Consider the following 16,081-nt stretch of genomic DNA (forward strand, 5'->3'; position numbering starts at 1 on the left):
TTGGAAGCTTATATCGATGATATTTCGTTGAACGGGTCGCACGTTGACACTTGTTGATAGCCCAGCATTGAAATCTGCAGTAATTTGCGGACGGGTTGCACTTCTGTCACGTTGGACGATTCTGTTCAGTCGTCGTTGGTCCCATTCTTGCAGGATCTTTTTCTGGTGGTAGCAATTTGATGTTTTACCAGATTCCTGATATTCACGGTACATCCGTGAAATAGTCGTACCAGAAAAACCATACTTCATTGCTACGTCGCAGATGTGTCGCATCTCTTTTGCTCCGACTTTAACACCACATTCAGACTCACTTAAATCTTGATAACCTGGCACTGTAGCAGCAGTAACTGATCTAACAACTGCGCCAGACACTTGTTGTCTTACATGGACGTTGCCGACCGCACCGCCGTATTCTGCCTGTTTACTTATCTCTGTATTTGAATTTGCGTGCCAATACTAGTTTCTTTACTGCTTCGATGTATGTAGCTTTGTGTAACAGTATTTGGTGATTGACATTGTCAGCCTCTTTTGATAGGTCATAAATATTCCAAACACCTTCATCTTTTTGTTGATGGGCTCCAGAATATTGACAGCAAATGCAAATATTGCGTCTTCTATTGATAGTCACGTTCTGTAATCCAAACTGACTTTTGCTGATGATATTATGCTCACTGAAGTGCTTAACAATCCTGGCATGCATTAGTTTCTCTAAAACCTTGGAAAAATTTCTCAGTAGTGAGATTGGCTGATTACCTCCAGTATCTGTCTTATCTCGCTTCTTATACAGAGATTTCCCAACTGCATACTTAAGCATTTCAGAAACTATTTCTTGCTTAAGTGATGCACAGAAAAAGTGGCAAAAGATTTTACTTATGTGGTTGCAGCATTAATTTAATAATTTACTAGAAATGTTGTCAACTACAGTAAATTTTTTACCTTTCAAAAATGTAATGACTTTTCAATTTCCAGACTAGTGCTTGTTATTACTTCAATCTATTGTACTGTGCTAGGCACTGTGCTCTGCAGAAAATTCATGACTTGATTTATGGAGCCTTGCGATCCCATTTTTTCTGTTCTTGTTAAAAAATATTTGTTGAATATATCAGCAACTATTTTTTATCACTAAGAAGAGGATCCTCATTTTTTTATTTCGATATTATCAGTGCTAACTGTGCATTGCCCTGTTCCCTTCTGTACAAAATTCGAGATAGTTTTTACTTTATTGCCTGAGTTATCAATTTTTGCCTTCAAGAACATGTTCTTTGATACCTGTATGGTTTTGTAAGGATAGTAGTGGGTTGTAAAGATCAGATTGCCTTCGTGCTGCACATCGCGCAAATATCACTGAAATTCGTATGTCCCATCAAATCTCGGTTTGCTGCATAAAATCTTTGCACACTTCACAAGCATGAAGGCGTAGTTGTACGAAGGGCGCTGGACACAGATCACCAAATATATGTATGTTCCATATCTTTGGCTACTACTTTGTACAAAGATTGGATGTGTCATGCAGAGATATTGATCTCAGTGCGCTGAGATTACTTGTAACATCTTAAAGATGATCTGTGAAAGACGCTGATGTGCGGAAACAGTGCTGAATTTGTGGTTAGGTTGCGGTAGTTCAGCCCCCGAAAGCTGGAAGTACCCTGTGGTAAATATTTTGTACGTGTTTTATAATCTGCCGCAGTAAATGACGAGTTACGGAATGGGCCCAAGGACTGTATCGAAGTAAGTATTTCGCAATGAATTATGATGTCTTAAGTTCTTGTATATTATTTTCTACTTAATGCTGAAAGAACTGCGATACGAATCACTATGCAGATCCTTCCGTGTTTTTTGATGGGTGTGATTCATTTTAGTTAGTTAATTGTATGACTTTTGTCCATCGAAAAACTCGTATTGCATTTCATCAAATTAGTTTTGTTTGACATTTCTAATTTGAAGTACTGTAAAACGGACGTTCGGTATCCAATTTCATTCGATGTACGTTTCCAAATTTTTTCACGGCAGTTATGAAGCTTTATCAGAACTCTTTTCGGCTCAAATCGATGTATTACTATAGCGTGTGTCTGCTGCCGCCTCCCAGCCGCCCCCCCCCCCCCCCCTCCCGAGCTTTTTTTTACGCCCCCTATGATTTCTCTCCTTAGTGTAAGCTACCACGACGTATAGAGACGGAAAATTGCAACGTATTTAATACACGTTTAGACACACGACCCTGGATACCTGATCATGTAACTTAATTCTTTATTTAAGAGGAAGTTAATTGGAGATAACCAGAAAGTGAACAAAGTTATTGATTTCTTGCCTTTTTTACTGTATCGTTGTTGTACTATGTTCATCTTGTGATGTTTCATAAATTTGCAACGTTGTGTGATAAGAACAATGTAAAAATTAATGTGTGTTAGAGACTTAATAAACTTGCAAAATTGAGAACTAGTGAGACTTTTACAATTTCATTATTCCTACAAGCCTTGATTGTGGTTTTGCGTTCTTTCATATCACATCTTGGATCGGAAATGGCAGTTCATTGATGCTGCCTATTGAACATTAGCTTGAATGCAGTATTTGCAAAATTCGAATTGTTCATTCAGCGGATTATATTCCATCCTGATTACCCAGTATGTGGAATGTCCTGGCATAATTTGTTGTTAAATGTAACAGATTAAATGCTGAAGGGATACTGTCATGGAAATTGCCAAAAGTTAATTAGATTTTCGAACAGGTCATGGAGTCACCACATTGTTTTAAACTTGTGCCTGTTATGTGGTTGCATAGTTTGAAGATGTAAACTTCATAATCAGTTTAGTCATATGTAACCTTAATACTTCCCTGTTATGGTCTTTTTTTTCCAAGAACAATAGTTGTTGAGGATTATGTCCTACTTGGTGCTGTTGCAGCTCTTTTAATGTTTGATTGTTACTTTCTGTGACATCTTGTGCATAATATTTTTTTTTTTTTTTCATTCATGGCTTGTTTCTTAAAATGATTAAGAAACTGTAGAGCATTTTGGAGATTGAAAAGCTTATTTTGACAACCCAAGGTAGCTGATAGGTATACGATGACTGTATACCCCAATGGAATGTCTCTTATAAATGTCACATAGATAAAGTATCTCTAATTGAAGAAGTGTGTACTAAAGTTTATTCGTGGACAGATTAGAGGGAGAAAAAGTTATTAATCTCACTTTGCAAAACAGTGTATGGCGTTGAGATTTAACTTTTACAAATAGAAAATTGATGATGGTCCCAATGTTTAATACTAGCAATCAAGTGAATAGTAGTATGTGCCATTTGTGTATAAAATATACAACATATATGTGAGGACATGAATTACTTCCATTATGTGGAAGTGGAGGAAACAGTCAGGAAGAGGACAAAGTAGGAAAGTGAGTCGGAGTTGAAAAAATTACGTGGTGATGAAAGTAACAGCCAGTGTGTTTAAAAATGAAACTGGTGGGAACAACATAATAGAGGAAAGAATCAGTGTGATGAAAATGCTAGGGGGTTGTCAGAAATTATTGGTTTAGCAGAATTAGCTCACTGATAGTAAGTAGTGTTTTTTAGGCTCTTATTATACTGGACAAAGTCTGAGTAAGTGGAAGAAATGCAATAATGGTCAAATTAGAGGCAATTGTTTTTCTTAGAGGTAAGCAGTGTAATAGTGGAGGTTTGGAAAGGTGGTACTGATAAAACTTTGGAGCCGTGTGTGGATGGGTCATAGTAAAGTTTAGCCCTGATGCTTGAGTAATTGGTGTGTCTTCTAGGTTTGTATATTGTTATGACAATAAGCATTGGTATTAAAGAAAAGCATCAGATTTTGTCTATGAAGTTGTTGTTGCTATCTGTTAGGAATACTGTAGTAATTTCCTCATGCATTAGTCATTAGGTAATGGCTGGCAACTTTAGAAAACTGCAGTGGAACTGCACATACAGCTACTTTAAAATAGTTTAAAATGTCCTAAGGTGTATGATAATTTAAGGAAAAAAAAGGACTTGAATGAATGTGAAAATCTGTATTTAATGAAGAAGATAGGGAAATGTCTAATACAACATAAGAAATTTCAGAGAACATCTGCCTTGTGTTGGTCCCTAGATCCAGTGGATGTACACTGTATTTTTATCTTATTGGCATTGTGTGTGTTAAGATTTGAAGCCTGCACTTAACTTTTATGTTACGTAATTTGTATTGAGCAGTCCACAAGTATACTGTAGTTCATAGTGTCTGATGGCAGTGTAAAGAATTACATTGTATTGAGAATTACATTGTATTGACCATGTTAAACTGTATCAATTCAGTCAGGCAAGGAAAAAAGTCTTGCCTTCATAATCTCAGATGTTATTGAATTTAGCGTATGTTAAAGTGAACGACTAAGTAAGGAATAGGTATTTTTTTGTTTTCTCTCCTTAAAAAATAAAAAAAATGCTCCAAGATACAGCCCTCCAAAGATGACACTGTACATACCATTTTGAAGAAGTGAATTTTGGAAAAAATTTAAAATATTGTACCTCTGGAACAGTTCTAGATACTGTGTTTGGGTGTTTTATTTGAAAGATAATTGCTTTATTATTACAAAGAAATCCTCCATTTGGACTTATCTGTCAAAGTTCTTTTACTATAGCATTCTGAACTTTTTTATAGTATATGGAAAAACAAATTTTCAGAAATGCTGATCCATAAAATTTAGAATTCCCTCCCCCCCCCCCCCCCCCCCCCCCCCCTTCTGTTGATTAGTACCATATAGTTTGTTTTATTATCACATAACAGGCTCATGAAAATCAAAACTTAGCCTTATTTAACATAATTTTAGTTTTGAAAGATGAGTAAGACTCATTTTTCAAGCATTTTAAATGGTTCCGAAATGTATGTGAAAGGTCCAAAGACTTAAAAGGTTTCAATTTATACAACTCCTGTGCACTCTGTTTTGTACTGACATTAGCCAATCAATGAACTAGTGTTCCACTGCTTCAGTATCTTCCTTTGATGTAGAGTTATGCCCTCCTGTTTAACCAGTAGGAACTGGAGCACTTACAATCATTGTGAACATGAACTCAGCACTTATGGTGTTGTTGCTGTCTTGCAGCTGGAAACTTCTATCCAGCAGCTGGAAACTTCTATCCAGCAGCTGGAAACTTCTATCCAGCAGCTGGTTCATGTGGTAGCATACAATTCACTACAATCTCCTGTAACTCATAACTGGTTTGTGTCTATAATCTCTGCAATCCATCAGTCACAGTCATACACACAGGCCACAAACATCCGCCTTCTCAAGTTATGAATCTGAATATTATCCTGCTGTTTCTGAGGTGTTGGCCGAACGAACAGAATTTCTTTTCTTGCAATTTAAAGTGCATGCAATATGAGTTTGCCCATCACTTTGAGTCCAAAAATGTGTTTTCTCAATTCCTTTCGCAGGAGGGGTTTGTTTGGACCAGTCTTCTTTTTTCTGCTCACAAATTGTTAGATTTCCTCTTTGGACAAAGAAAAGAGGGCTGTGGATGTTTGATTTTATGACTCTCGTAAAACCCTCAGCATTCTGAATTGCAGCTGTATTTGGTCCGGAAAGATTGATTTTTAACATGGTGCTTCAGCAGGCCACCTACACCATCACAAGGTCCCTTCCTGTGACCAGTAGCACTATATACCCAGTCAGTTGCACTAGCAACTTACTCAGTTCGAACTGCTGATAAAGATTTTTAAAATGACTAGGAGCACCATCAGAAATAATGAACTTCTCAGGCCCTGTTTGCTGTTGAATTTTGCACATTGCTAGCAAAGCATGTGCCGAGTCACTTCTGGAATATGTTGTTGTTGCAATTTCTTCAGATGCTGGTGTGCTACTTGCTTTCACTGACCATTTACCAAGTTCATCGATGAAACTGTCAAAGGCAACAGTTTTCTTAATTAGTTTATTTTCCTCCCATGTCTCATATGTAATTTCTGCTGAATTATCTGCTATGTCTTCCAGGAAAAGTGTTTGTAAAGACAGCCCTCACTTTCCAGGGTAGCCACCACATTCTTGAAACAAACAGGTCTCTCGCTTTACATCACAGACTACTAATGAGTTCACACACCCAACCAAGGTGTCATATGTCACATGCTCCAGTAAGTTCTTCAAAGTTACTACACAAAGTTCAAAACTCGTGCAGTACACACATAAACAGACATCTCTAGGTGGATGTGGAACTACCCACTTAGGTCGTAGTGTAGAAAATTTTGATCTTCCAATAAGTGGAGTTGTCTTATAAACTGCAGAAGTATCTTCACCACTTTTTGACCTTCAGCTGTTACAGTTATAGTGTTTTTTTCCACTGTGGCGAGAACAGTCCCATTTATCTTCTAGGTAAAATGACTACTCTGTTTGAACTTGAGCTGCTTCTACAGGATGATCAGAATAGGGACCTGATCATCCAAAGACTCCTTTTACAATCCTCACATTTCTAGATTTGTCTCCCATGTACTTTGATACTTATGGAATAGGGTTCAAAATTGTTTTCTTTGAAAATGTATCTAGAATAATAGTTAAAACTTGCACCTTTTCATTGTAGGATGCGCAGTATTCAACAGGTGAATTGAAATTTTGTGAAAAATTCCTGGCAAAAGGTGCAAGAGTGCTTTGGTTCATTTTCTTCTGAAGATTGAATTTTTACTTTGAAGAGTGTGGTCAGTTTTGCTGTAGTGTATTCATCCATAGCTTTAGTAATTTTTCTGCGCTTTCTTCATGCGTAGAACTTAAGACTCGACTCCACTGAACACGGTTTCCTAACAGGACTAACACGTACCTCTGTAGCTGACTGATTCAGGGTATTTAATTATTCCTCTATTGATGCAAAATCTGCATCAACTGCACCATGGGAGGCTTCACGTTGTTCAGACACTTATCATTGTTGTTGTTCTGTCAAAAGATTTAGAACACAAAAAGTTGTCACTGGAAACATCTTCACTTTGAAACAGAACAAAGTCCGAAGACATTTCAAACAGTTCTTTTCACAAAACACACTGCAACTGTGTCAACTGGCAAATTCCTTGTGAAAACACAGAACTCATTGGATGGTCCTAGATTTCTTAGAAGCCTCTTCAATAAACAAATTAGAACTGAACTACTACAGTACAGAAATGTGCAATGAACAACTATGACATAGAAACTGACTAGAAACTACAACAGAGTGTAAAAAATATCTGCAACAAAGAAAGTGATAAGAAATAACTGCAACAAAGACAATAGAAATAAACATTGTAACAAAGAAATTAGTAAGCAACAACTTCAGTGAAGACATATGTTACCTGTGAAAGTTAAAAAAATGATTTAAAGAAGAATAAAATAAAATAAAACCTGTCCAACTTAGAAGTGGAAGTTCTCCTTTACAGAAAATATAGTACCACAGGGTACTAATCAACATAATAAATTTAACTTTTCTGGGTTTACATTTTTGAAAAAAAAACTGTATGGTATTAAAAAAATTCAAAAGGTGACAGTAAAAGAACTTTGACAGATGTGTCCAAACTGAGGATACCATTGTAATCATAAAGCAGTTATCTTTCAAATAAAAAAAAAACTCTATCAAAATATGTAGAACTGTTACAGAGATACAGCATTTTAAAAATTTTCCAAAATTCTCGTCTTCAAAATGGCGTTCGCAGTGTCGTCTTTCGAGGCTTGTATATCAGGGAAGGAATTTTTTTGGAGAAAACAAAAAACACATGTTTCTTACTTTTGAATTTTAACATATGCTAAATTCAAGAACATCAGAGACTGTGAAGGTAACCCCCCCTCCCGCCTGAAATGATACGGATTATGCTGGATGCAACTGTCGTATAACAAATTGGAGTTAATTTTTCCACTGGATTGTTTCAGAACCCCTATAACAACTGGGACATCAGTTATAGGAGTGAAATTTGACAGCGGAGTTGTAATCGCAGCGGATATGCTTGGTTCCTACGGATCCTTAGCAAGATTTAGAAATATTTCAAGGATTATGAAGGTCAACAAAAATATAATCTTAGGAGCTGGAGGGGATTATGCAGATTATCAGTATCTGTGTGATGTCATTGCTCAGAAGATGTAAGTATTAATAACTGTTATGTGTATAGGCTATGCTTGATGTGTTCTTCTGATGCAGTAACACCACATGTGCACTTTCAGTAGTAAAAGAGTAATAACTTGAAAGTTTCTGAAGTCTGTATATGCTGTTATGTATGTTTCTGTGTCTATGCACTAAACATTATTAAGTGGTTGATCTTCCCTTGTTTGTATTTGATGTGACTTTAGTGTTTCTGGAAATGACTTATTTTTTAATGTCAGATATGTAATTAATTACACTTTCTGCAACCTTGCGAGTTGGTGTACACTAAATTTAAGTGTGATGAAGATCTGAAATTCTTATCTTACCTTTCATTATTAATGCTTTCAGATATATATATATATATATATTTTGTAAAGACAGGCAAATGCCATGATGTGTGGCATATTCAAAATCGATACAGAATGGCCTGAAGAGAACACTTGAAAGTTCAGATGATCTAATACAGTTTTCAAGGATTGACATATGCTGTGTAACAAATGGCTGATATTTGACAATAAGTTGAAGTTTTCTGAAGGGGCAAAATTCAGCCTAATTATTGAAAAACCATCTGTACCAGTGGAAATGTATCATTACTAGAGAAGATAATGAGCTATGTTCTGTGGTGTAATAGCCAAAGGCAAAGGCCATTTAGGAGGTGTGATGTAATTTTGAAGACTTGGTACGTCACTCCTTCTGCTGCCAAAGCTTTCTTCTCCAATTGCTAGACCACTCACAGGTGGTACTTATCTCATGACACTAAGTGCAGTAGCAAAGTTTTCACTGCTTAATATTTACTGTGTGTGTGTGTGTGTGTGTGTGTGTGTGTGTGTGTGTGTGTGTGTGTGTGTGTGTGTGTGTGGTAAGTAAGTAAGTAAGTAAACGGTTACCAGCTAGTTAACATTTCTTGCCTCTTTGTTGGTCAATGTTTACAAAGGATTATATCATGACTTGAACTGATAAACTGGTTTAAGAGGATTGCTGTACTACACTTTAGACTGAACTCGTGAGACACAAAAAGACTTTCTGAGGAGAAGTGCACTTTTGTGACAGTATCAGTGTATAAAATTACATTACATGTAGTTGAACTCATATTCTTGAAAGTACCATGGCACAGAAACCTAATAACATATTTTTGTTATGCATACTTTATCTTTGTTATAGAATTGATGAGGATTGTTTAGATGATGGCAACCATTTGAAACCTAAATCGCTGCACTGCTGGCTTACAAGGGTGCTCTACAATAGGCGCTCCAAGTTTGATCCTTTGTGGACGTCATTTATTGTGGGAGGTCTACAAGATGGAGAACCGTAAGAATTTCTATTACTTTCTATCCCTCAGCTGAGAATCTGTGTTTAATGCTTGCTTTTTGACAAGCTGTAGGAAACTCTTATGGGTTAATGGTAACAAGAAATTTAATAAAAATTTGTTTCATATTGGCTTTAGGAAAATGTTCCTGGTTGTTTGCTATAGTAAACTGCAGATGGTGTCTGGTGGATAAGAGGAAATGTGAATTATCTGTGTAACAGTTAACGTTTTTTTTAGTTTTTAAAATTCTATTTGAAGCAGTCTCATGTAAGCATATGTGGAAAAAATAGTTTCAGTGTAATTAATCGTACATTGTTGTATAATTGCTTATCAGCTTTGTAACTGCTTTCTGCTTCTCTCCTCTCACTGTGTTTTGTGTAGCAGACACCAATAAGGTGCGTGTCATCGGAGATGCTGGCAGTTGTGGATTTTTGTGTAATGAGCCAGTCATCTTCATCTCAGTCTGTCTACTAAACATAAACAGAATGAGGCTAAAGATTCAAAGACTCTCCCAGCTGCACCTTAATTCCTCATGGTATCACATATTGAAGACAATCAGTCCTTTGCTATGGTTAATCCATTTATTATTCAGAAAGGTGTTGATACAGTTGCAGGCCCTGTGAAATCCTGTTCTCTTTTACGTAATGGCACTTTGTTTTTGGAGACTTATTGTGATTCTCAAGAAGATCTGCTTACAGCTTCGCTCATCCACGTCTATCCTGTTCGTGTGAGAGGCCCATTGAATGCTCTCTCTGATCAGGATGTCACTGCAGTCCATTAGGTCTTGAAAAATGTTGGTGCATCCTTAGTGTCTACATGCACTTTTTTCCCTCATGTTTGATAGAGTAGTGCTTCCACTGAAGATAAAAGCATGCTATGAAGTCATCACAGTCCGAACGTACATCCTGAATCCAATACACTGCTACCAGTGTCAGTGTTACAACCACACTCAATTGTCCTGTCAAAACCTGGTCAAATGTGTTACTTGTGGTAGGAATGCTCATGAGGGTGACTGCTCGCCTCCTTCTCCCTGTTGTATTAATTGCAATGGCAACCATGCAATTTCATCCTGAGAATGTTCCGTGGATCTCGATGAGCGGCCCCATCCAGGAGATGAGGGTGAAGGAAAAAGTGCCTAATCCTGTCACCTGCAAGTTGTTGGCTAATTGAAAGCCCCGTGTTTTACCATCGGGCACTTAGTGACATTCTTGCTACACCTCACACCACAAAGGACATGCCCACGCACACTTGCGACCTTAAATTCAACACCGCAGTTGTAAAATCTCACAGTGTCACTGTAGCATCCCCGTCTCCTTCACCTCCAACTGTGCAACAAGCCACCAAATTTTCACCTCTGGCAGCAAAATCACCTGCTACACAAAATGGCACGCCGGAAGAACAGAAGGCATACTCGTCTAAAGACTTTTTACATCCCTCAAGCCAACAATCTGAGTCTGCATCAGCCAACTGCTAAAACTCGAGGGAATCAAAGGCAAATGATCCTCTCCTTTGCTGACTCACAGATCCTCTTAGTGTCACCACGTGATACCCTCACCCAGCCGACCTCTGCTTCGCTGGTTTGCACTGCCACACATTTTTCTGCCCTGGAATCTGCAGACTGACTGAGGGGGAATGCCAATGCCTCTGTAGATCTTGTGAGCAGATCCTCCAGCCTCTGCACCGTGTAGCAGTGAGTCTTTGAGGGCTGGCCGTCAGCAGCTACTGAGATGACAACACTTCATCCCCCCCCCCCCCCCCCCCCCCCCCCCCCCCCCCCCCCCCCCCCCCCCCCCGCCCCCACGTTCCCCATCACGACTCTCCTCCAATGGAACATTCGCAGCATTATATCCGACAAGGAGGAATTACGGCTGCTCTTGGAATCAGTGTCCAGTTGTTTTCTGCCTCCAGGTAACAAAATTGTGTCCTCAAGACCACTTTGACCTATCACATTTTTTTCCGGTTCACTTTGACATTCCCCCGAGGATGGCATTCCATCACTTATGGGAGTCATGCTGCTCATCTGGTATGACACTCATAGTCAAACCATCTCACTGAAACACCTGGCTGCAAGCTGTTGCAGTCCACATTTTCTCTTTGTACCATCTACATCCCTTGATCTCTCAGTGTCCACCAGAGCAGACTTTCTCCAGCTTATTGGGCAACTTCTCACCCATTTTTGCTGCTCAGTGACTTCAATGCATACCATCCCCTTTGGGGATATGCCAAGAACCTGTCAGAGAGGTGCCCTCTTGGATGACCTTCTCAATCAACTCAACCTCATCTGCTGTAACACTGGAGCACCCACACCTATTCTCATTGGGACCTCTTGTTCTGCACTGCCCAGCTTGCTGTTGTCTCGAGTGGTCTGTTCTCTCTGACACGGTTCGAGTGACCATTTCCCGTGTTCTGTCTGTCTGTTGACCCCCTACCCACCTGCATGTAAACCCAATTGGCAGCTTTCTAAGGCCGACTGAAGCTTTGCTCCTCCTGGCAATCTTCAACAAAAACATTTCTCCAGTTGTGATGACCCGGTAAAATACCTTACAAACATTATCCTTGCTGCTGCAGAACGTTCCATTCTTCACAATTCACCTTTACCTTGCCATGTCCTGATCCTTGGTGGACTGATGCGTGCCATGACACAGTTTGCACACTTTGGCATGCTCTCCCCATTTTTAACTGTCATCCTAAAATGGCAAACTGGATTCATTATAAACAGTTGTGTGCACAGTGTCATTTCACTGGGTAGAAAAGAAGCTAGCAGGATTTCATTTACTAGTTCTTTTAACAGTTCTGCTCCCTCATCCGTCATGTGAGGCCTGATTGTAGCAGATGTCATTGTGGACCCTACTGCTATCTCCAATACCTTGGGGCACTATTTTGTGGGTATTTAGAGCTCCACACACTATTGCACTGCCTTCCTCCATTAGAAATGAGTAAAACAAAACAAAACCAAGTAAAAAAGAAAGCTGACCATAGACAAAGATAATAGGTTAAAACCATAAGATCACTGACTACTGTGCCTATCCTGTGGTGAAGGCCATATTACTGACATAACATCCCAATAGAGGAACCAAATAGCATGGCTATTTGTTGAGAGGCTGGTGGAGTGATTGATGTATGAGACTTTCTGAAGAAAGTAATCTACCGAATTGAACAGTCCCCGGAGGGAAGCTGTCATGGTGGGTTGAACACTAAGGCAATATACAGGGCTGAGTGGACCACGTAACAAATGTGATCCACCATGCCACTGGTTTATTTGACCCAAAGCCCTCAGGTCAAATTAGGAGGTAGGCTGTACCTTAAGTTGACATGAGTGGTGCTTAACAATCTGGACCAGGCTCTAATTTGACTTTTTAAATACTTTCTAATGGCATAAAGCCTTGCAACCTTCCACTCAGTTAGAGCAAAAGGTCATCATAAATAAAAAAAATAAAAAAAAGTAATGAAAGGTCATGAGGATTATGCTTCGACTCGATCATTCCATCGGTTTCACTTAAGTATGAGAAGTCATCAAGAGATCTTACGACAAATGGAGTTGGTCACTTAGAGCGGCCATGCTGAGGCAGGAGTGTGAACTTTAGATTCAACAATTATGAGTTGTATAAGTGTCTCTTCATGTGGTAACTGAAATTGGCACTGCCTAAAGCTTGTGGTACTGCACCTGTTCATGACCAGGTCCAACACAGGATGATGTGATATTTGTTGAACGCAATCAAAGAAAACCCAAGATTGTTCTAAACTGATGTGGCAGACAGGACTATTTTCCAACTTGTGGAGGGCAGCAATTTGAATGTTCACCTGAAACCAAGAAAGGCCCAAATATGCCCCACTTGCTGCAGAAACATTGATGGAATGGTTTGTGTGGAGTAAATGATCAACTGTAATATGGTTTGGATCCAAGATCAGAACCTCATTAGCTGCTCCCAATGTCGATTTAGAAGGTGTCAGTCCACAGCTGACAATGTGTCCATGCAGAAGCCAGCTAAACAGTGTCCCTTCATATGTAGATAGTATTACACAGAATTTTTTTCCATGAAGTATGTCATTATTTTGATGTACAGCATTCTAGGACAGCTTGACCAGTGGTGGTTCTGTGACCATCTTCCTGCCTTGCAATCCATCTTATCACAACAATTCTTAAGTTTCCAAGTTAGTCAAGTTCTGCCTGATAGTTCTGAGCAGGAGAATGATGTCCCTTGCAGAAATATTATGTTTTACCCTCTGTACTGTTAACTTGCCAGTTGCAGGGAGCCATAATCAGTGCTCTAATTTTGCAGTTTTTTGTTTATAATTTATTATGGATGGTGGGGGGAGAAAGAGTGAGTTTTCTTGCCATATTTTTAATTTTTTGACTGTCAAATGGGGGACATTAGTCTCAGGTGTTAGGAGTAGACAAGCTGCAAAACAAAAAAAGCAAGAGAAATTGTTGCTCAACTCATTATAGCAGGCTGTACCACTTAAGAGGGCCCACACCAGGGTAGTGGGGTGCCTGTAGGCATAAAAGTGGTTGTTTCACAGCTGATGCATTGACAGTCAGGCAGCTGCACTGTAGCCTACATGACCATATGTCCACAAGTGAAGTGTTCACATAGGATCTGCATGAAGCATGAGGTACACACACCTGCTGTGGGGATAGTAAAAACCCAAACCCGGGACTGGAAGTGCCACCGTGGTTACTGAAGAGGCTCAGAGTATTTTTAGAATGAGGAGGTAAAGAGGAAACTGTCACTACCTCATATACTTTAATTAAATGATTAGATTAGATTAGTACTTGTTCCATAGATCATGAGTATGACACTTCGTAATGATGTGGAATGTGTCAGGTTAATAAAAAGTGTCTATACAGGATATTACATTACACAAAATATTACATGACACTTAATTTTTTTTTTATTTTTTTTTATTTGGGGGGGGGGGGGGGGTTGGGGAAACTGCCCACTTACTATATCCAAAAATTCCATATCCATGAAGCTTCAGTAGGCAGTAGAACTATATAGCTGTATATGCAGCTTATCTCAACCCTGTGGTTTTCCCCGATTGTTTCCTCAAAATCTGTCTACCTGAAGAACTTACTGGATATAATGCAGAATTACACAAAATCTTGAGGCAACTGGAGCAGACAAAATATCGAGGATGCCCGGTTTTCCTTGCTGAGGCTGAGGAAGTATGTATCATTGGGCAGGGTGCCACAGTATGAGGGAATACAAGGAAACAAATTAGCAGATATGGCAGCCAAGGAGATGGGTATAATAAATTGGGTCAATGTGCTGGCCCCTAACATGCTATTTTTGTATGTCCCCGCTGGACAACAAGGTTGTTGCTGGAACATTCATCCTCACTTTTTTAGGGGCATTTGCTTCTAGAGAGAGTCAAAATTGTGGCTTACGACTGCAATGTGAGTCCAGATTTCCAACCCCTGCTATGGTACTTTATATGACAGTGCTTCAGGGTACGTCTTCCCAGTGAACTTACGACCCAATTTATTGAGCCTGTGTCTTGCCACGTCATGAAAATTCACCTTGTACATTACCATCTGTCTGGGTCAGTTACGGGGTTGACCATCCTCTCCAGTCCTGAAGTGTGCTACCCTAATTAATGAATACATAATACAGGAACTGAAAGTCTTCATTTGTCTTTCATAATTTGAAGCTCAGAAGAGAGATAATCATTTTTATCCTATCTTTATGATTTTGATGTTTGCCTCTACTCTGCCCAGGACATAGGCAATAACTGCTGTATTTACTTCCTCAATGATGACCTCTGGTAGTTGCACAAATAAATTAAACATGGGGGTGATAGGCCCTCCCCTCACATTGTTGCTGCAACACCATCGTTGGGAACCACTCCCCAACACCCAGCCAGAATGGCAGCAGCAGTCTCCTCCAGTGTCTACTGGTGACAGGCCCCCCTTTCAGGAACTGTCTGCCTGGAATCCTGTAGACCAGTGGCCTGACACCAGCCAGTGTCTGAAGAAGTCACCCACGGTTTCCCACTCCTCTTTTGCTTCTTCACCCACAGGGAACTAGTTCTCACAAGATTCTTGACCACCACAAGAGTAAAACAGTTTTTTGTTGCCTTGTACAAGATTGACATCACTGCAAAAAGTCATGGAGATAATGGGATTCCTTGTTTCAGACTGTTTCTGTGCTTCATTTTATGTGTGTAACAATGCCTTTCAGGTAACAAATGTATATACGTGCAAGTATTGGTTTTCAACTGTTCGTTTCAGTAAGATTAAAGTATTTGAGCTCTCTCTCTGTTCTGAAAACTCTTTATTTCATGTAGGCTAAGTGCTCACACATATATACATGACTTTTTCTGCAATTCATTCTTTGTGAAGTCGCATGTAGGCAGTTTAATAAACAGTAGCAGTAGAAGCTGATGGTTATGTTAATTGATAGTGAGTTTATACACAATCATTTTACTGGATTTTATTTTTATTTTTGTGATAGGTTCCTTGGAGCTGTAGACAAGTTAGGAACTGCATATGTTGATCGGCATATTGCAACGGGATTTGGAATGCATATTGCTCTTCCTATGTTGAGAGATGCACTTGAGAAGAAAGAGACACTAACAAAAGATGAAGCTGTTCAGTTAATTAAAAAATGTATGGAAGTGCTTTTCTATCGTGATGCTCGTTCATTTCCAAAGGTGAGTGTGCAAACTTTAAATGATAGAAAATAATCTAACAGTTAACACCTACGCCATAGAC

At 39.2% G+C, this 16,081-nt stretch overlaps 1 protein-coding gene across 1 annotated transcript in view; it reads left to right on the plus strand.

Moving 5' to 3' along the window:
* Positions 1–1,525: 1,525 nt before the first annotated feature.
* Positions 1,526–16,081, plus strand: part of LOC124556597 (proteasome subunit beta type-4-like) — a 32,470-nt gene continuing 17,914 nt past the window's right edge. The window contains exons 1-4 of the mRNA XM_047130563.1: positions 1,526–1,728; positions 7,853–8,059; positions 9,222–9,368; positions 15,822–16,020. Coding sequence (XP_046986519.1) covers positions 1,691–1,728; positions 7,853–8,059; positions 9,222–9,368; positions 15,822–16,020 — 591 coding nt within the window. The 5' untranslated portion in view covers positions 1,526–1,690. The remainder of the gene's footprint in view (positions 1,729–7,852; positions 8,060–9,221; positions 9,369–15,821; positions 16,021–16,081) is intronic.

This window comes from Schistocerca americana, chromosome X, assembly GCF_021461395.2.
Source record: "Schistocerca americana isolate TAMUIC-IGC-003095 chromosome X, iqSchAmer2.1, whole genome shotgun sequence".
Classification (NCBI taxonomy): domain Eukaryota; kingdom Metazoa; phylum Arthropoda; class Insecta; order Orthoptera; family Acrididae; genus Schistocerca; species Schistocerca americana.